Source organism: Myxine glutinosa, chromosome 9 (genome assembly GCF_964187855.1).
Source record: "Myxine glutinosa chromosome 9, kmMyxGlut1.1, whole genome shotgun sequence".
Taxonomy (NCBI): domain Eukaryota; kingdom Metazoa; phylum Chordata; class Myxini; order Myxiniformes; family Myxinidae; genus Myxine; species Myxine glutinosa.
Window position 1 is genome coordinate 96340182 of NC_136269.1, and position 21718 is coordinate 96361899.

Below are 21718 nucleotides of genomic sequence, written 5' to 3' on the forward strand. Positions count from 1 at the left end.
TATTAACTTTTTTGGGAGGGGGGTGGAGGGGGGGAACACTGGCTCCGGTCAGGCGTGCTAAGCCTGCCCGTCGCTGAAGGTGGACAGGGGTTGGTCGATGTCAACAGCAAGGTGATGGCTTTTCGCCTCCTCTCACTACGCCGGCTTCTGTACACGGATGTCCCGTGGAAAGCTTTTGCTCACTGCCTACTTAGACAAGCCGGGAAACTTGGTCTTGACCAGCAGCTCTTTCCCATCGACATCAAGAGCATTGATTTAACTTTGGTCCCCCTGTTCTACAGGAGCATGCTGGAAGCATGGCAGGCGATTCAGTTTCAGCGTGATACATGATTATTCCCTCCCAATGTTTTTAAATGAGCCAGTCTTTTTAAACCCAGTTTTTAAAGGGGTCTGTAGTGACCGATCTTTTATGCAAAAATTCATTGATATTGATTGCACTAAGGTCAAAAACTTTCGAGACCCTTTTCTCCATAAATGGAAGTCAGCAGCTGACGTTGCTGTGGCTACTGGTGTTCGTTCTATCAGTCATTGGGAGGATCTTCTCTCTGATTTTACGCCTTTTTAAACAAACCGGGCTAAAATGGGACCCACTGGTGGAAGCTAACCCTCCTTTGTCGCAATGCCCCTTTCCAAAACTTTTAATTTCTTTCCAAGGCCTTATTCCTTTTAATACAATGGAGAAATCTTCTGTCTATTCCATGTGTGTTGGAATTCTTGTTCCCTGTAAACCGACAGAACCACAAACACATTGGAGACCTCTGCTCCAAATTGGCACTGCCGCAACAATGAAATGGCTCACCATGTATAGCGCACACATTGTCAAACGCACTGGGGACCTGCAATGGCGACTAGCACATTTTATTTTATCTTCAAACGTTTTATCTCACCGCATCTGCCCTGACAACTCGGAAATGTGTCCCTTCTGTGATGTCCCTGAAACTGTTTTTCATGCTTTTATTGAATGTACAAGGTTGGATCCTCTTTTTTCAGTTTTATCACGGGTGATTGAAGGGCTCGGCCTGGTTTTCACACATTGTGTTTTTATATTTGGCTTTAATATTTCTTACCGGTGTAAAGAAGAATGTATTTTAGCCAACTATCTGTTTGCGGAGGCAAAACTTGCTATTTATTTATCAAGAAAGCACAAAATGCAAACCATTCGTGCACTACTTTTATCTGATGATGATGTTTTTATGATTTTCAAAGGTGTAGTTACGTCTCGTTTACATCTGGAGCTTGAATTTATTGAATGTACACTCTTCTCACAGCGATGGTGCATGAAGGAATCCCTTTGCAGCTTGGTTGATGGTGTCCTCCAAGTTCATTTGTAAATTCTAGTCCTTGCTCTCATGTAACCCCCATCCTTATTTATATGAAATGTGTCGTATGACTTTTCATCATGTACACTGACTTCCCAGTAATAAAGAGGAACGAAACGTCAAATGTGTCCGTCCGTCCATCTCTATCTCTCTCTCTCGCCCCCTTCTGGATGGTTGTGAGTCGTGTGTGGGTGTGGCAATCATGGCGGCTGTGGGTGTTGAGCTGTGAGTACGGTGCTGTGTTGGTGGTCTTTCCTATCCTCCTTTCACTCCATTTGTGTCCTTGTACGTGGTTGTGAAGCTTTCTCCGTGTTCCCCTTCGGCTCTTGAGACAAGAGAGGGAGAGAGAGACAGCACGGTAACGGTTAGCCACCTGTATTAATTTATAACGTGGGTTGGTTATATCGTGCCGATTATTTATTTAATTAATTAATTTTGATTTGTTTGGTTAGTTTATTGCATTGTTACTGTTTAGTTTGTTTAGTTTATTGCCGATAAATGGCTAATAGGAATAGTCAAAGGGCTGCTGATCGTGTTAGTGATGAGGTGTTATCGCGTAAGCACGGGCTGTGCCTTGTTCCGCCAGAAGACGTGCAAATGGACGATGTTCTACTTGCAATCGGGGATTTGATCGGGGTGAATAACATCCGTGCGGCGTCTCGAATGAACCACAAAGTGGTGGTTTTCGTGTCACAAGTTAGCCTTGCAGACATCGTGGTGCAGAACGGGTTAACGTTGGGGAACGACCAATTTGTTCCGGTATCGTCCATGGACACTCCGGCGGTTAAAGTTATTTTAAGTAACGTTCCGCCCTTTCTGAGGAATGAAGAAATCCTACGCAAATTAGGGGAGCATGGGACTGTCGTCTCACAAATTATCACGGTCCCCCTGCGAACCAGGAACGGAAGGTTGAAGCATGTAGAGTCGTTTAGACGTTTCTGTTTCGTCGTACTAAAGGATGAGGCAAAACAGCTGAACATATCTATAAATTTTAAAATAGGAGATCATGATTACCGGATCTTTGCAGCTACTGAGACCGTGATTTGCTATACATGTGGGGCATACGGACACACTCGGCAGTATTGTCCTGATGTGAGGAAGTTACGTCGCAGCAGCTGGGGCACCCTACCCCCCCCCCCCCCGTAAATGACTTGAACGACCCTGTAGATGAGCCAGGTGGAGAAAAAAGGTCAACACCGGAATACCAGAGTTCGGGTGACAGTGGTGCTGGTGGAGAAGCCCATACGGTAGTGGAGCAACCATATGTGGAGGAGAGGCTGCAACCTCAAGAACAAAGGGACTTTGAGGAGGTGAAGCTGATGGAGACCGAGTCGAGGAGAAACTTGAAACGCTCTCTTGCGAGCGATGAGAATGGAGGAAAAGGAAACAAAATGGTTCTCGTGCAGGCAGATGGTAATACAGACCAATCTGATGACCATGAGCAAAATGGTAATGCAATAGGTAGAGATGGGAATCTGCCCAATTCACAGGATGAAGAGAATCGAAGCATTACCGAGCGTGTCACCGTGTGTGATGGTAGACACCCTGCACCATGCGACGAGCAGTTAAGGACCCTCATCTCAACGGAAGATGATGAGAAAGAGATTGATAAGTCGGTGGCAGACAACAACGATGGGATAGTTGGTGCCATGCAGACGCAACAAAAATACCATGGTGACAATGACACAGATGAGGTGCCAGTACCTGACACACTACTAGGTGAGAGTGAGGTCGAGGCTGATGAGGAAGGATGCAGTCTTGCTGCCCTGAGTGAGTCTCAGAAGGAGCAGGTGAGGCAAGCAGAGGTGACAAAAGGGAAGGTCATTGATTTCTTAAACGAAACAGTTAGACAACGTCATGTTGTAATTAGAGATCATTTCCCTGATGTTCAAGCTTTCATTAAGGCTTCGAAACCTGTTTTACAGAAAAATGACCCCATGCTCTCGGAGCCTCAATTTCAACGTCTTCGTAAAGTAGTAACAAAGGCGAATAAGGAATTGCAGGCGGAGGGTGAGCTACCACCTTAGAATGACAATGCGAGAAATACATATTGCCTCCCTGAACATCAATGGGGGATGTGCCTCCTTACGAAAAATTCAAGCAATCCAGGCAATGGAGAGAGTAAAAGCAGATGTCATTCTATTGCAAGAGACCCATGCCACAAACAATTTGGCAGCTGAATGGTGTAAACTTTTTAAAGGGCAATGGTGGCTGAGTAGGGTTTCCACACCCAAGGCTGGTGTTGCCATCGCCTTAAGTCCCAGGCTTCCCACTCAGAGTGTTATTTATAGGGAGGTCTATAAGGCACATTTGATAGCGGTGGAGTTCTACTGCAATACACAAAGGCTTATTATAGTAAATGTGTTTGCACCAAGTGAACCTATAGAAAGAAGAACATTCTTTTCCACATTGCGGGACTTTGTAGAGGGACTGGATCCAGCTGCTCTCACCTGTATCGCAGGGGACTTTAACTGTACAATTGATCCTTCAGTTGACAGGAATGGACATGAACCCCACGGCGCTTCTGCAAAGGTGTTAGTGAGCCACATCAAGAACTATTGTTTTGAGGACGTGTGGAGGTTGCAGCATCCAACTTCACGGGCCTACACATGGTGCAGATGTCATGATGGCGTCATATCAAGGGCAAGGCTGGACAGGATCTATGTCAATAGCCAATGCTGAATGTGGTGTCCACTACCAAAATACTCCCAACAGGGTTTTCAGATCATAATTTAGTGGCAATGTCCTTTAAATTACCCCTGACATCAGGAGGTAGCGCGTACTGGTCACTCAATACTCGGCTGTTAAGTGATAAGAAATTTAAAGATGCCTTCCGAACCGTGTGGGGGAAAATCCGGTCCTCTAAGCTTGAGCATGCCAACCTTCGCATATGGTGGGACCTTGCAAAGTGTCAAGTTAAAACGTTTTGTCAACAGTATAGTCTGTTTACTACTAAAATACAAAGTCTCTCAATTGACTCATTAAAGGCCGAAATTGCAGAATTGGAACAGAATCGTAATGGGGCTGGGAAAGATTTGGGATATGATCAGTTACTATGGACAAAAAGGTCGTTACTGACCGAAATGGTGAGGCAGCGGGCAATGGGTACCTTGGTGCGTATGAGGATGAGTTACTTGACTTTGGATATGCCAAATAAGGACTTCTTTAGCTTGGAGAATTCGGTGAAAAACTCGCAGCAAATTCATAAGCTCTGTACTGCTAATGGGTTAACGGTTACCTCCCAACTGGAGATTAAAGCGGCCTTGAAAGCATTTTACTCTGACCTGTATTCTGCCCAGAGTATCAACAGTGAGGCGATACAGGAGCTGATTGCTGGGCTCCCAGAAGTCGAGGAGGACAAGCAGCACACACTGGAATCGTTAATTTCACCTGATGAACTTGAAGCAGCCATGCGAGGCTTGAAAGTTGGTAAAGCCTCGGGGATTGACGGGCTGCCTGGAGAGTTTTATAAGACATTTTGGAATCTAGTGGGACCCGATCTGCTTGAAGTCCTTGACGAAAGCCTTCGTGCTGGAGAACTTCCTCTGTCCTGTAGAAGGGCGGTCGTATGCCTTTTGCCGAAGCCTGGGAACATTCAACTCATTGAGAACTGGCGACCTGTTTCCTTACTGTGTACTGACTACAAAATCTTGTCTAAAGTATTAGCGAATCGGCTGAAAGAGGTGATCAGCTCTGTCATACACCCAGATCAAACCTACTGTGTTCCTGGACGGTCCATGCATGATAATCTGTTTCTGGTAAGAGATATTATTTCCTGTAAAAAGTATGTGCCTGCCAGTTTTGGGTTATTGTTTCTGGATCAAACAAAGGCTTTTGATCGTGTTGATCATGCATACTTGTTTTCGGTTCTTAAGGGGATGGGTTTTGGTGAAACCTTCACAGCATATGTTAAACTGTTATATACAAACACTTTCTGTATGTTGAAAGTAAATAATAACTTATGCTCCCCCTTTCCCTTTCGACGGGGTATCCGCCAAGGCTGTCCTCTCTCGGGACTGTTGTACACAATTGCCCTTGAACCACTTTTGGCATCTTTCAGGAAACGATTGCCTCAGGATATGGGGGTAGAGGGGTTAAAATTTGTCGTAACAGCTTATGCTGATGATGTTTGTGTTTTACTTAAAGGCCCGGGCAGTGTAGCTGCAGTACAGCAGTGCTTAAAAGACTTCTCTGCAGCCTCTTCTGGTGAAGTAAACTGGAGTAAAAGTGTAGCCTTGTGGTGTAGTTCAGGTAACCCCTCAGTCATATCACCACCATCACTCCCACAAAATCTGGTATGGAAAACAGATGGGGTCAAATATCTTGTTGTTTATCTTGGAAACCATGAAATGGAAATGAGGAATTGGGAAGGAGGTGTGGAACAAATCACATACCGTTTAAAATCATGGAAAGGACTACTGCGGTCTCTTTCATACAGAGGCCGCGCTCTTGTTATCAATAACCTGATTGCAGCGAGATTGTGGCATAAAGTCATTACCCTGCAGCCACCCAAGGAGCTGATCCCTGCCATCCAGAGGAAGTTGATAGATTTTTTTTGGAGCGGCTACCACTGGCTGCGGCCCAGTATACTGTACCACCATCGAAGGGAGGGGGGCCAAGGAGTCATTGATGTCTCTGGGCGGCTTATGGCTTTTCGCCTGCAGTCTGTGCAGAGACTACTGTATGCGGAGGAGCTGCCCTGGCGCCCATTTGCACATTTTCTCTTACAACAGGCTGGTGAACTGAACTATGATCGGCACCTTCTCTTGGTGGACCTTGATTGTGTCAGCAGTGCTTCACTTCCCGCTTTTTATCGGAGTTTGCTGGATGCATGGAGGTTAAACGTTGTCTTGAGGCATATAATTGTCGTAATTTCCTCCAAGAACCTCTGTTCTATAACAGCTTTTTCCCATGTATTCCTCGTAGCCAGGCTTTAATTCAAAAATTCATTGAAGGAGGCGTAAGCAAAGTGAGTGATCTAAGGGATGCATCTGGAACCAAGTGAAGGTCTGCTGGGGTGGTGGCGACAGGTGTTTGTGTAGCGTCTGTTCGAGTTGTTCAACAAATCAAACATGTAGTCGTAAAAAAATTCAGGCAACTAAACATTGGCTGGGAAGGCGCCGGAATTGTCGAAGATTTTCAGCTATCTTTCCCCGAAATCAAGGTGCTGCCCTCTGTCCAGTCCAATGATGATGGGTTTCCCTCTCCCTTTCACTTAGTAACTAAGGCTGGTGTCCTTAAACTCGTGAGGGGGAAAGAAGTCTCATCCCTGTCTGGTGCGACGCGTGTGGCCTTGTGGTCAGAACGGTTAGGGCCGGGGTTTCCCTCAACTCCACTGTGGCATAATATGTTTGTTCCACCCATCTATGGGTTCTTAGTGGATATCCAATGGAGGCTAACACATTGGGCTCTCCCCTCAAACATTTTTATTCACCATCTAAATGCCTCAGTGCCTGTAAATTGTCCCTTCTGCGAGCAGGAGGATCTTTTTCACACATATGTCGAGTGCAGGAGGTTAGCACCTCTATTTTTTGTGATTGCACACCTTTCTTATAAATTATCTTTCACTTTTACCTTGCATATGTTTATTTTTGGTGTACCCTTTACCTCCTCTTGTAAAAATGCTGGTGCCTTGATGAATTTCCTGATTGCCATTGCAAAATATGCAATTTATAAGTCAAGGAAAATTAAGATTGATAAATGTTATGGTCATGAAGTCATTCCCATATTTAAAGGGCTGGTGTCAGCAAGATTAAGGCTGGAATTTGATCACCATATGAGTAACGAGAATGTTGAACTTTTTGAATGGAAATGGAAATGGTGCACTAACGAGGTCTTGTGTGTGGTTCAGGACTCGAAACTCATCATGATGTTTTAAGAATTGCATCAAGAGTGTGATGCTTTGTTTTTGTTGTACCTTTTTTTTTTTCTCTGCCCCTGCTTGTAAATACCCTTGCGGTATGGATTGACATGCTTGTGCATTTTGTGGAAATAAACGGTGTTCAAATTCAAAAAAATTCTTTTATTTTGTGTGTCTGTCTGTCTCTGTCTGTCTGTCTGTCTGTCTGTCTGTCACTCTCTCTCTCTCTCTCTCTCACACACACACACACACACACACACACACACACACACACACACACACACACACACACACACACACACACACACACACGGCAAACGCACGTTTGCACAACAGTGTGTACGTTTGTTTCATAGTTTGTCCACCGGATGGAGTTAGTGTCGACAACGTTGTAATGGGTTTCGGAGAACAAATTGGGCTCGAAGACATTCTCGCAGCGTCAAAAATGAATCAACGTGTCATGCTCTTCATGTCCGAAGAGTGATACGTTGCTCAGACAGTCGAAACTGGCTTGTCTGTCCCGCCGGATCTTTTTGTGACTGAGTCCATTGGCCACACCTGCCGTTTAAATTACCATTTCGAATATCCCACCTTTCTTTAAAAGCGAGGAGTTTACCTGTGCTTTAAATCGTTTTTGGACGGTCGGGTCACGGATCTCCATGATTCCTTTACGTTTGCATTCTGGCGCTTCGGTTCGACACATCATGTCTTTCCGGCGTCACTGTTTTAAAGAATAATGCACAATTGCTTCGTGCTGCTGTAACTTTGAAGCACAAAGATCGCAGCTACCAAATATATATTTCTACTGAGGCAATGACGTGCTTTATTTGTGGCGAGCACGGACATTTAAAGAATGCTTGTCCGAAACCAAACATTCCTGGTAGCGAATCTCAACGTATGGAGCCTAACCGGGAATCTCAACACCTAGAGCCCAAGCCACGCACTAGTGGCACATCTAGAGAGGAGGGATGCACAGACACCTCCCATAATCAGCCCCACGGAGCGAGTGCAGAAGTAAAGGGACCTCAAGCACCTCATCGTCTCCGCCTCGTCGTCTGCGCCTCGTCACTTGCCTCTAGTGGTAGAACCGTGGTCTGGAATGATCCAGGCTTATCCTAGGAACCGGAGTTTGGTCCGACTGTCCCCCCCCCCCCCCCCCCCGGAGATCCTAAAGTTTTTACATCACGCTTTCCATAAGATAAATGTTAAAATTCAGGATTCCTTTCCTGATCTGCACAGTTTTATTTCCTCCGCAAAGCGACTGCACCCTGACCAATCCTACTGCATTCCCAAAAGGACTATACATGATAGTATTTTTATCGTTCACGACATTATCGATATTTGTACCATTGGACAAAGGAATGTTGGTTTGGTGTTCCTCGACCAGGAAAAAGCTTTTGATGCAATTGATCATTTTTATCTCTTTTCTGTTTTACGGGGCTTTGGTATTGGAGCAATTTTTATCTCTTGCATTAAATTATTGTATAACAATACTTTTAGTTTGTTAAAAGTGAATATTTTATGCCAGCCTTTCTCTGTTTGTAGAGGAATTCACCATGGGTGCCCCTTGTCTGGTCTTTTGTACTCCCTCAGTTGAGCCTTTGCTTATTCGATTGCGTGCGCGCCTTCTTGGTTTCGCCCCCCCTTCCAGCAGTAAACCGGGTCAAGACCATCACCTACGCAGATGACCTGTGCCTTAATTGTTCGCTCTGATGAGGATGTTTCTTCCTTGGTTCATTGTGTCCAGGAGTTTAGCTCAGCAAGCTCTGCAAAAATCAACTGGCTCAAGAGCAATGCTCTCCACTTGGGTCCGCAAAGTGATGCCCCTGCGCCAACCCTGCCCGGCCAGCTTGTGTGGGCACGAGACGGGATACATTATCTCGGGGTCTCTCTTGGCACTCCGGCCTTCATCTCGAAGAACTGGGAAACACTCATAACTAAAACTGAGCAGCGGCTTCTAAAGTGGAAGGGTTTACTGAATCAGCTCAATTATCGCGGTCGCACCCTGAAAATAAACAATCTTGCGGCATCAATGCTGTGGCATAAGTTTAAGGCACCACAGGCCCCAGTTTTTATTCTTTAAAAGCTCTCGTCTTTTTAATGACTTTTTGGGGGAGGGGTCGGGGGGGGGGGGGAAACACTGGCTCGGCCGGGCGTGCTAAGCCTGCCCGTCGCTGAAGGTTGACAGGGGTTGGTCGATGTCAACAGTAAGGTGATGGCTTTTCGCCTCCTCTCACTACGCCGGCTTCTGTACACGGATGTCCCGTGGAAAGCTTTTGCTCACTGCCTACTTAGGCAAGCCGGGAAACTTGGTCTTGACCAGCAGCTCTTTCCCATCGACAATACTTTTAGTTTGTTAACTGGTTTAACTTTAACTTTGGTCCCCCTGTTAACTTTAACTTCTTTGAGCATTGATTTAACTTTGGTCCCCCTGTTCTACAGGAGCATGCTGGAAGCATGCATGGCAGGCGATTCCGTTTCAGCGTGATACCTGTGATTATTCCCTCTCAATGTTTTTAAATAAACCAGTCTTTTTAAACCCAGTTTTTAAAGGGGTCTGTCGTGACCGATCTTATATGCAAAAATTCATTGACATAGATTGTACCAAGGTCAAAAACTTTCGAGATCCTTTTCTCCATAAATGGAAGTCAGCAGCTGACGTTGCTGTGGCTCCTGGTGTTAGTTCTATCGTCATTGGGAGGATCTTCTCTCTGATTTTACGCCTTTTTAAACAAACCGGGCTAAAATGGGACCCACTGGTGGAAGCTAACTTTTAGCTCGGATGTATCTTGGAGCTGCAGATTTCTCAAATTTAATCAGGATGTGAGGGAAGGACAGACGGTCTGGAGAAGGCGTACACGTTCAGTGCTGTGCTGGGAAGAGGAGGTTTCGGCATGGTGTACGCGATTGTATGGAACTCGGACAGTCTGCCCGTCGCTATCAAACACGTGGCAAAACAGCGCATTACCCTGCTCGGTCACCTGCTGGCCGAATGGTGCACTCTTACCCCTAGATATGGTCCTTATGCAGCGCTTGGCCCCATGTCGGGGCCTTATTCGCCTACTCGACTGGTTTGAACGACAAGACTCCTTCGCATCCGTGGTTAACGCAGTCTGGCTCGGTGGGGTGCGGCGTGCCGGGATGCGATAGTCGGCTCCCGTCACTTGACAAATAAGAATCGGAGTTTGACGACACTGCCAGCACGATATCAAGCAAAGAGAGCTTGTAATACATCACGTCAGAGGAGGCAAGAGGTTTGAGATGATGGGAAAGAGGGTTGAAGAGAAATTTGTTGGCATTTCTCAAGATGTGGAAAAATATCCTTGTTTTAAATTTTTGAGGCTTCAAAGACCTAGTTGTGCCCACATTCACATCCATGTCCCTCCTCAAGCGGACTGTTTTATTTAGTTTTTAATTTATTTGCCAGCGATTGCATCCTGAGGGATCATCAATATGAAGACTTTTGGGATATTTGACTTGCTATTTATCACACATTGTGAAAATCACACAAATGCCAGTTTTTCTTGACTTATTTTTTTGGGGGGCAGCAAACATTTGGCAATTCATTAATAGTGTGTACCCCGGTTAACAATAGGTACACCGTATCCCTGCGTGTCGTAAGAGCCGACTAAAAGGGTTGGCGTCAGGAGGGCATCCGGCCATAAAACATGGCCTCAAAAAGGGAACCATGACAATTACAACTACATGTGGACAAGGTACAGCCAGAAGTACCCCGTAGGGGACCTCACTCCCTCTCGTCAAAACTCAAGGTGGGGAACCTGATCGAAGCAAGGTTGGAAATCACTCCATTTATGACGAAGAAATGTCTGATGCCCTAAGTGGAGATCGGTTTGAGGTTTTGGACATGGAATGTAGGGACAATGACAGGGAGATCAGGAGAAGTGGTGGAAGTATTGATCAAAAGAAGAGTGGACATATGTTGTGTGCAGGAGACGAGATGGAAGGGAAGTGGTGTGAGAATGGTGAAGGGTAGGCAGGGAGAGAAATACAAGTTTGTGTGGCAAGGGTGCCCGGAAGGCATGCATGGTGTTGGTGTCCTGTTTTCTGAGGAGTTTGTAGACAGTTTGGTGAGTGTGACAAGAGTGAGTGAAAGGTTGATGATGGTGAAAATGATGATTGGAATGCTCTTGGTGAATGTCATCTCGGGATAATCGATATGCTCCGCAGGTCGGTCGGAGCAATGAAGAGAAGTACAAATTCTGGTGTGCAATAGAGAAGCTGATGAAAAACGTGAAAGATTAGGAAGTTGTTGTGGTAGGAGGAGACCTAAATGGACATGTGGGAAGGAGTATGGATGGTTTTGAGGGAGTTCATGGGGGTTACGGAAATGGTGTGAGGAATGGAGAAGGTGAAAGGATTTTGCTGATGGAGCTGGTTTGTTGATTTGTAATACTCAGTTCCAGAAAGCGGATAATAAACTTGTTACATACACGTCATCTGGGTCGACGACAACCGTTGACCACCTGATGGTGCGTAGGCGAGATAGGGGGCACCTCCAGGACACAAAGGTGATCCCGGGGGAGGAGGCTGTTTCACAGCACCACTTGGTTGTCTGCGACAAGGGTGAAAGGTGCGAGGAGAGCTCGGCGGGTAAAGTACCAACCAAGAATGAAGGTGTGGAGGTTGAAAGAGGTGACAGTGAGGGAGGCATTAAAAGAGAGGCTGAATATGGCAGAGGCTGGTGTGGTTGAGCTTGAAAGTGGTTGGAGGTCAATGAAAGTTAGTCTGTTGGGAGCCGTTGGTGAGGTATGTGGATGGACAAAAGGACCACCGAGGCACTCGGAAACATGGTGGTGGGATGATGAAGTTGGAAAGAGGATTGACGAGAAGAGGAAGAAGTTCAAGGAGTGGCTGAAGGCAAAGGGTACGGGAGCAGAAAAGGCAGAGCATGAAAGTTATAAGGCAGCCAAGAAGGCTGCAAAGAAAGAGGTAGCAAAGGCGCAGGAGGCATGTAGAAAAATGTTTTGAGAACACTTGGATGCGGAAGAGGGTCAGAGAGCGGTATTCAGGATTGCAAAGCAGATAGCGAAAGAGAGGTGCGATGTGTGATGGGGGTGAGTTGCTTGAAGGATGAAGTGGGACAAATCGTTGTGGACCCAGATGGAATTAAAGGAAGATGGAAGAGATATATGGAAATGCTGTTGAATGCAAAGAATGAATGGGATGGCAACATAGAGAGTAACCCAGTTTTAGGACTGGCAGAGAAGTTAACTGAGAATGAAGTTGAGGAAGCGATAAAAGCAATGAAGAGTAGAAAAGCGGGAGGGCCGACGGGAGATATGTTGAAGGCAGCAGGAAGTTGGGGTGTGAAGAGAATGACAGAGATCTGTAATCTGCTGGTGAAAGAAGGCCGCATTCCAGTGGATTGGGAACTGACCACCCTCATCCCTCTATACAAGGGGAAAGGTGACCCTCTGGACTGTGGCTCGTATCGAGCGATAAAGTTATTGGAGCATGGAATGAAGGTATTCGAAAGGGTGTTGGAGAGGAGGATAAGGAAGAAAATGAAGATTGACAAAATGCAGTTTGGATTTATGCCAGGAAGAGGGATGACAGACGCGCTTTTTATTGTAAGGCAGTTGCAGGAGAAGTACATGGAGAAGAGGAAGAAGTTGTTTCTTGGGTTTGTTGATCTGGAGAAAGCCAATAGGGTTTCACGCGAAGTAGTGACATGGGCATTGAGGATGTTAGGAGTGGAGGAATGGTTGATCAGAGTAGTGATGACAATGTACGAGAGAGCGCGCACAGCTGTAAGGACGAAGGACGGGAACAGTGGTGAGTTTGAGGTGAAGGTGGGAGTGCATCAGGGGGTCGGTATTAAGTCCCCTACTATTTGTAGCTGTGATGGAGGTGCTGTCTCAGCATGTAAAGGAGGGTTTACCGTGGGAGTTGTTGTATGCAGATGATCTGGTGTTGATTGCGGAAAGTATGGATGGACTGAAGGAGAAGATGAACAAGTGGAAGGAATGTATCGAGACAAAAGGTCTGAAGGTGAATATCGGAAAAACGAAGGTGATGGCAAGTGGTAAAGCATTTGCTGAGGTGAAAAGAACTGGGAAGTGGCCGTGTGCTGTGTGCAGGAAGGGTGTCGGAGTGAACACCATTCAATGTACAATGTGCGCTGAGTGGGTTCATCAAAAATGTAGTGGACTGAGAGGGTCATTAACCCATGTGGCAGCTACATTCAAGTGTAAGGTGTGCACAAAGGGATCTGCATATGGAGGAAATGTTGAGATGGATCTTGGAGATGGCATGAAGCTGGAAGGTGTGAAAACATTTTGCTACGTCGGAGACATGCTGAATGGAGAAGGTGGATCAGACTCGGCAACAGTTGCTTGTGTGAGATGTGCATGGAAGAAATTTCGGGAACCGAGTGGCGTGCTGATGAGGAGGGGAGTGTTGTTGAAGCTGAAGGGAAAGGTGTATGCTGCATGTGTGAGAAGTGTTATGATTTATGGGAGCGAGACACGGGTAATGAACGTCGAGCAGCAACGAAGGCTGGAAAGGGTGGAAATGCGAATGGTTCGGTGGATGTGTGGAGTATCGTTGAGAGAGAGGAAGACAAATGATGACTTGTGAAAGATGATGGGAATAGAGCCTGTGATGGATGCTGTGAAGAGCAACAGGTTGAGAGAGTTTGGTCATTTGTTGAGGAAGGATGAAAGTGACTGGTTGAGAAGAATGATGGAAATGATTGTCGAAGGAAGTAGAGGACGGGTAAGACCGAGAAAGACTTGGCTAAAGGTGGTGGAAGAAGAAATGCGGGCATGGGGTTAACAAGGGGAGATGCAGAAAATAGGGCAAAATGGGGAAGATTGTCATGGGGCCCGCAAGGCTAACGCCCCCTCTCGCAGGGAAAATGGCCTTAAAATGCCTTTTGTTGTTGTTGGTGGCGGAAGCTCTCTCCTTTGTCCCAATGCCCCTTTCCAAAACTTTTAATTTCTTTCCAAGGTCTTATTCCTTTTAATACAATGGAGAAATCCTCTGTTTACTCCTTGTGTGTTGGAATTCTTGTTCTCTGTAAACCGGCAGAACCACAAACACACTGGAGACCTCTGCTCCAAATTGGCCTTCCGCAACAATCAAATGGCTCACCATGAATAGGGCACCCATTGTCAAACGCACTGGGGACCTGCAATGGCGACTGGTACATTATATTTTATCTTCAAACGTTTTATCTCACCGCATATGCCCTGACAACTCGGAAATGTGTCCCTTCTGTGATGTCCCTGAAACCGTTTTTCATGCTTTTATTGAATGTACGAGGTAGGCTCCTCTTTTTACAGTTTTATCATGTGTGATTGAAGGGCTAGGTTTGGTTTTCACACATTGTGTTTATATATTTGGTTTTAATATTTCTTTCCGGTGTAAAGAGGAATGTATTTTAGCCAACTATCTGTTTGTGGAGGCAAACTTGTAATTTATTTATCAAGGAAGCACAAAATCTTCAAGAGTGCACAAAAGCACACTCTCTTCCTCACTCGCCCTACACTGCACTCTCTCCACCTCAACCCCAGGAATACCTCTGGCTACGGCTTCCCCTTCGCTCCCACCTCTTGTTCATATCTGTGTTGTACCGTCCACCAAACAGTGATGACTCCATCTACATCTCGCTGTCTGATAATATGGACCAACTTCTATCTACTCATCCCAACTCTCTCTTCCTCATATGTGGTGATTTCAACTGTCATCATGCCAGTTGGCTGGGTGTGGGTACCTCTCTCACCAGCCATGGCTCCTCAGCAAAGGACTTCTGCGACTCACTGGGACTGACACAATCTGTCAATTTCCCGACCCGGATCTCAGTCAACGGAACATCTTCTCTTCTGGACTTGGTTATGACTAACTTCCCTGAAAATGTCTGCTGCTCTTCTTCTGCTCCAATCGGATCATCTGATCATGTCCTTGTTAAAGTGGACATCTCTCTGACCATCCTCAGGGAGCCTGCTCAGCGTCGACGAGTCTGGCATTTCACTCAGGCCAACTGGCACGGTCTTCAAGCAGCCATCAATCATCTGGACTGGTCTCCCATCTCTACCACCTCTGACATCAACTCATCCTGGGAATTCTTCCAAAGTAAATTGCTCTCTCTCATGCACAGATTTATCCCATCTCGTCTTCAGTTGTCATACCCTTCCTCCCGTCCATGGTACACGGAATCTTGTGGTGAGGCTGTTGCCCAGAAACAACTTGCCTTCGTCTCCTGGAAAGCAAATCCAACGGAAGGAAATCTCATTTCCTTTCACAAAGCCCGAAACAAGTGTGTGTCCACCCTCAGGAGAGCCAGGAAACAATATCTCTCCGTTCTCAAGACCGAACTCTCTTATCTGTCTCCCTCTTCCAAATCCTGGTGGCGTCTGGTCAAATCCGTTTCTGGTGTTTGTTCCCCCTCCATCCCCTCCCTTACCTCAAACGGCTACACAGCTGACTCCGCACGTGAAAAAGCTGAATGCCTCAACTCTGTGTTTGCCTCTAAATCTTGTGTCCCAATCCCATCCCTCTCTGTACCCACCATACCCAGTCGTACCCTGCTGCTCCTGGACTCCGTGTCCTTTCCTCCTGACAAGGTGGAAAAGTTTCTGTCAACCCTCGACTCTGATTCTGCAACTGGACCCGACGGCATCAGCCCACGGGTCCTAAAATCCTGCTCTGCCGCTCTATCTCACCCTCTCTCTGTTCTCTTCACCCTCTCTTTTGCTCAAGGTCAACTGGCATCTGCTTGGAAATCAGCCAACATCACCGCTTTGCACAAAAAAGGTGCAAAAATAGATCCTAGCAACTACAGACCAATCAGCCTTCTCCCAATTATCAGCAAAGTCATGGAATCCATCATTGCTTCGGATATGAAATCTTTCCTCTTCTCCAATGGCTTGATCTCTGATCATCAATTTGGTTTCAGACCAGGTCACTCTACTCTGGACATGCTGCTTCTGCTGTCTCAACAATGGATGGAGGTCCTCAATGCCAAACAGGAAATTAGAGCTGTCTCCCTCGACATATCACGTGCCTTCGACACTGTCTGGCACCCCGCTCTGCTCACCAAACTCTCCTCCTTTGGTATCCATGGAAATCTCCACGCATGGCTGGCGGACTTCCTCTCTAGTCGTCGTCAACGTGTGGCCCTGAATGGGTTTCTCTCATCTCCTCTTCCTGTTCAGGCTGGAGTTCCCCAAGGCAGTGTTCTGGGCCCCGTGCTTTTTCTGGTCTTCATCAATGATCTCTCTGACTCTCTTGAAAATCCTCTCTATCTCTTTGCTGATGACTCCACTCTCTGCCGCTCCATTCCTCTTCCCTCAGATCGGCAGTCTGCAGCCTCCTCACTCTCTGAAGACTTGGACAAAATCACAGACTGGTCAAACAAGTGGAACATGTCTTTCAATCCTGACAAATCTCACACTCTTACTATGTCTCTCCGAAAAGATCGACTGGACAACCCTCCCATCTACTTTCTCAACAATCCTCTCCAAGAAGTTCTGTCACTCAAGCTTTTGGGTCTCACTATCTGCCATGATCTTTCTTGGGAAAACCACATTTCCAAGCTGGCCTCCAAAGCCAGTCGCCGACTGGGCATCCTCCGTCGTGCGATGTCCTTCCTCGGCACACCTGAGCTCCTCACCACATACAAGGCTTTCATCCGCAGCTCAATGGAATACTGTTCTCCCCTATGGGCCGGTGCTCCTGCCTCACACCTAGCTCGGCTTCACGCTGTTGAAACCAAAGCTTTCAGAATTATTGGAATCTCCCGCGATGAAGCTATCTCTGAGGGCCTTTCACTTACTCACCGCAGGCAGGTAGGTGGTCTTTCTGTCTTCTACCGACTCCTCTCCGGCCTTGCTCCCCCCCAGCTCTCTCTGTGCTCTGTCCCCCAAATATTCCTACAGGTCGCACAAGATCTGCCAGCAACCCTCTTATGGTTAAACTGCCGAAATCTCGGCTCTCTGCTCACCTTCACTCTTTCATTCCTCTTTTCTCCCGCCTCTGGAACAAACTCCCTCACTCCCTTCAATCCCACTCCTCCCTCCAGGTCTTTAAAACAGCTGTTCACCACCATCTCTTATCTTCCCCCATCCAAAACCTTGATCTTTTCTACCCCCGCTAATTCACCCCAGATCCACCTTGTTTGAAATTCCAACTTCTTTCCTGGAAGTCCTGGCAGTGTCCATATGTTTTATACCTCTCCCACCGCCCCCTTCCCATGCCCCCCCCCCCCCCAAAGCCCTCGCCCTCTCTCAGATCTCTCGATGTCTCCATGTCTCTCGGTCCCTGCTCTCAAATGTTGTGTTTGTGTCCTTCCCCCTCTCTCCCCATCTTGTCTACCTCTCCCGATGTTATATGTTTTATGTGTCGGTTTGTCTTACTGTGTGATTAATGTTCGCTCTTTCACGAGCCTCGATCTTGTATACAAAAAAAAATAAAAAATAAAAAATAAAAAATGCAAACCATTCGTGCACTACTTTTATCTGATGATGATGTTTTAATGATTTTTAAAGGTTTAGTTCCGTCTCGTTTACATCTGGAGTTTGAATTCATTGAATGTACACTTTTTTCACAGCGATGGTGCATGAAGGAATCCCTTTTCAGTTTGGTTGATGGTGTCCTCCAAGTTAATTTGTAAATTTTAGCCCTTGCTCTCATGTAACCCCTAACCTTATTTCTATGAAATGTGTCAAATGACTTTTTATCATGTACACTGATTTCCTTGTCATAAAGAGGATTGAAATGTCTCTGTGTGTGTCTGTGTGTGTGTGTCTCTATGTGTGTGTGTGTGTGTCTCTATGTGTGTGTGTGTGTCTCTATGTGTGTGTGTGTGTCTCTATGTGTGTGTGTGTGTCTCTATGTGTGTGTGTGTGTCTCTATGTGTGTGTGTGTGTCTCTATGTGTGTGTGTGTGTCTCTGTGTGTGTGTGTGTGTGTGTGTGTGTGTGTGTGTGTGTGTCTCTGTCTGTGTGTCTCTGTCTGTGTGTCTGTTTCTGTGTGTCTGTGTCTGTCTGTGTCTCTCTGTCTGTGTCTCTGTCTGTCTCTGTCCCCCGAAAGGACCATTCGGCAAACCCTCCCATCTACTTTCATACCAATCCTCTTGATAAAGTTCAGTCACTTCTGGATCGCACTATCAGCCATGATCTTTCTTGGGCAAACCACATTTCAAAGTTGGCGTCCAAAGCCAATCGCCGACTGGGCATTCTGCATCGTACAAAGTCCTTCCTTGGTACACCTGAACTCCTATCCACCTAAAAGGCCTTCTTCCACCACTTGATGCAGTACTGCTATCCCCTCTGGACTGTTACCCCATGCCTCACACTTTGCTAAGCTTGATGCCATGGAAACAAAGGCCTTCAAGATTATTGGAATCACCTGTGATGAAACTGGTCTATTGGCATCAACCCCTTCTGGTGAAATCCCCAAGATCCAGAATCATCATTCACCATCAACTCATTTGTTCATCTTTTTCATGCCTGTGTAATCAACTTCCACATCCTCTTCAATGTCATTCTTCCTTCCAGGTTCAAAACAGCTGGTCACCACAATCTCAGATCTGGAAATTGAAGAAAAAAAAACTGGAAGGGGGCTTGGGGTAGGATCAACCAGCAAACACACTCAATGCAAAACAAAACCAAACACGTCCTCCATCAAGCCAAGTCTTTCCTTTGGAAATCAGAGCTACTCAGTCTACAAGGCCTTTGTCCATAGCTCAATGGAAGGATGCTGCTCTCGACTATGGATTGACGCTCCAGCATCACTTCTGTCTCCCTTTGATTCTGTTGAATCGAAAACTCTCAAAATTATTGAAATTTCCCATGATGAGGCCGAAGCATAGGGTCTGCTGCTCTCACATCACAGGCTGGTCAGCAGTCTTTTTTTCTACAGTCTATTCACCAATATTGCCCCCTCTGCTCTCTGTACTCCAACCCAGCCAGCAACTTAAAGATGCATGCCGTTATTCCAGTAACCCCATCCCAGGCAGGCTTCCAAAATCCAGGCTTTTTGCTCACCTCACCTCAACTCTTTTTCTTTCTTTTTTTTTTTTCCTTGCTTCTCCTATCGAAAGAACAATCTTGCAGAGACTGCACTGTCTCACTTTTTCATCCAGGGCTTCAACAAGCAAGCAGTGCACCGCCATCTGTCATCCAAAATTCTGACGCATTATCTTTCATTATCCCCATTGACCTATCCTAATCCAACAATCTTACTTACTTGTTTCCATGATTCCTCTCCCACCCTACCCCATCTCCTCTTTTCTTGTTTGTTCATTCCCTTGATGTTTGTCTCAATGTCAGTTCTACCTTGCTCTTCCATAAGCCTTGGTCCTCTAAAGAAAAAACAAACAAAGAAAAAAGACCAACCAACACACGACTCAAAGGAGGCTATGAATCCTTACTAGAATTCACAGACCGATGTTTTTTTGTTTGTTTGTTTGTTTGGCGAACTACTCCTCCCTCCCGTTCTGGGCCGATTACAACCAATCTTGCAACATACGATCAGTATGATCCAGTTAGTGGGTTAGTGTATCGGGGTGTTTTCATCTTTGCCCGGTGGTCTTGGGGGAGGGTGAGAAGGATGCAAATTCTCTTTGTAAATGTGTATCGTGAAGGCGCAGCTCCAGGTGGGATAGGGTATTACGAGTCCCACCATTTGCAGTACAGTATTCCTGTCCCCATGTTTTCCAGTGCAGTGACGTGTTTTGAATTATAAACAGTAGGCATGTTTTGGCTTCATGCATGTAACCTAGGTTATTTGTTATTTCTTTCCGGGAGCAATTGAGGCAGCTGGCAGTTGCCTATACACCACCAAAATAAAGGTAGGTCAGAAGAGCTGTTGCATGCTTGGAACAAAATCGACCGTAGGCCGGATACTCTGCTAGTGTGGAATACTGTACTTGAAATGTTCAATGGTGTACATGTTTATAATCTATACTATAAGAGAGATGTTTGGCTGTCTGTCTCTGTGTAGCCATTTCTCATTTCTCTCAGACATGGTCAAATGGATCTTCGTCAAACATTCAGAAGTTCATCAGTGAGTGTCGGGGGTGTTTTAGGCCAAAAAGTAGTTGTATTTATTTTTCTTTTTTTTATAAATCACTCCATACTGCCTAAGCCTCTGTAGCTATGTGAAAGGTACTATTAAAAATGTTCCCCATCCCCTATCAGGTGTAGGGAGTATTTTAGGGCCCCACAAAAAAAATGGGAAAAAAATTGATGTCTTCAAAATGCCAACAGGATTAGAACAGCACAGGGAAACACCGGGTATCCCTGCTAGTATCGAATAAAAATAAGCAATGTACCTAAAAGATGTGGTCCAACCCACTTTCGGATTTATTGTAATTTTGGGGCATCATAATAAGTACTGATGCTATAAATAAATAAACAACGTTTATACCCTGGTGTTGACTATTTATCTCGATGAGTTGTGTTTACAGGACACGCAGCCATTTTGAACAAGCAACAAAAAAAGCAATTCAAAACAATTAGACAAAATCCCAATACCACACCTCATCACGTGCCCTCAAACGCTCTCCACCATCCACCTCCATCCCCTCAATCTTCTTGGAAGAATCTACCGAAGGTGTTGATATCATGGGCTCCACATCCACTGTATCCCCTGCCTGGACGTTTTGGTGTGGTGAGGAGAGACGGTCGCTTTGCCTTGTGCATACCCTTCCAGATCTCCGCAAAGGCTTCTCCACCTTTTCCTCTTTGTTTTTAAGCCTTTTGCACTTTTGTTTGACTTCTTTTTTCTCTTGATTCCGCTCATCAGGGTCAACACTCTGCAAGCGTTTTCCCAGCTTTGCAACATCCTTCGACAATTGTTCTGCAAAAGGTATCAGCAGGCCAAGTTAAATTGATGAACAGACAAAATGTGGCAAAGGGGAAAAACAATGGGAAAACAAACATACACCACAGCATAGCACAAGAATGGTAGGAACTAGGTCTCAGTGGGTGCAGTAAGGCTCAGTAGTGGAAAGTTCGGGAGACAGACAGGCACCAGCTACACCAACAGACAGACGGCCTTTTACAAAAGTGAAGGAATTTTTTTTTTGAAAAGAAAGGATCCTGTAAACAGAAGAACATCAAGCTTTTACGGAATGATCATAAAACTGCCTCAATTTTCCCCACAACCACCACAGATTTATTTCAAGCAGGACAGAAATTTGTGAAATTCTCTGGTTTCAAGACAATTATTCTCTGACCTCCCACCAGAAACATTTATGTATTGAAGGAATCACTGTAACACCTGCCCTTTCATAAAGACAACGGTTTCGATCTCAGGACCCAAATTAGTATTAAAGTCACGGACCACTTCAACTGCACCTTCTCGAATGCCATCTACGAAATCACGTAGTCTCTGCAAGACGATCAACATCGCTGAAACTGGGTGATAGCTGGGAGATTGCTTCCAGAAGCACTTGTTCAATGTATAAATAAAGCACAGACCTCTTCAAGCTGGCCACCTGAAAGTTATATCTCCCAGACATTTATTCACCTTATGGCAGCCCCCAGTAATTTTCCCCAATTCCCCCCCTT

The 21718-nt window shown here is 45.8% G+C and overlaps 1 protein-coding gene across 1 annotated transcript in view; it reads right to left on the reverse strand.

Moving 5' to 3' along the window:
* LOC137435740 (uncharacterized) overlaps window positions 1-21718 on the reverse strand; it is a gene marked incomplete at its 5' end in the record, with an annotated part of 78659 nt that overhangs the window by 50695 nt on the left and 6246 nt on the right. Inside the window, 1 exon segment of the mRNA XM_078785111.1 lies at window positions 20686-21005. Coding sequence (XP_078641237.1) covers window positions 20686-21005 — 320 coding nt within the window.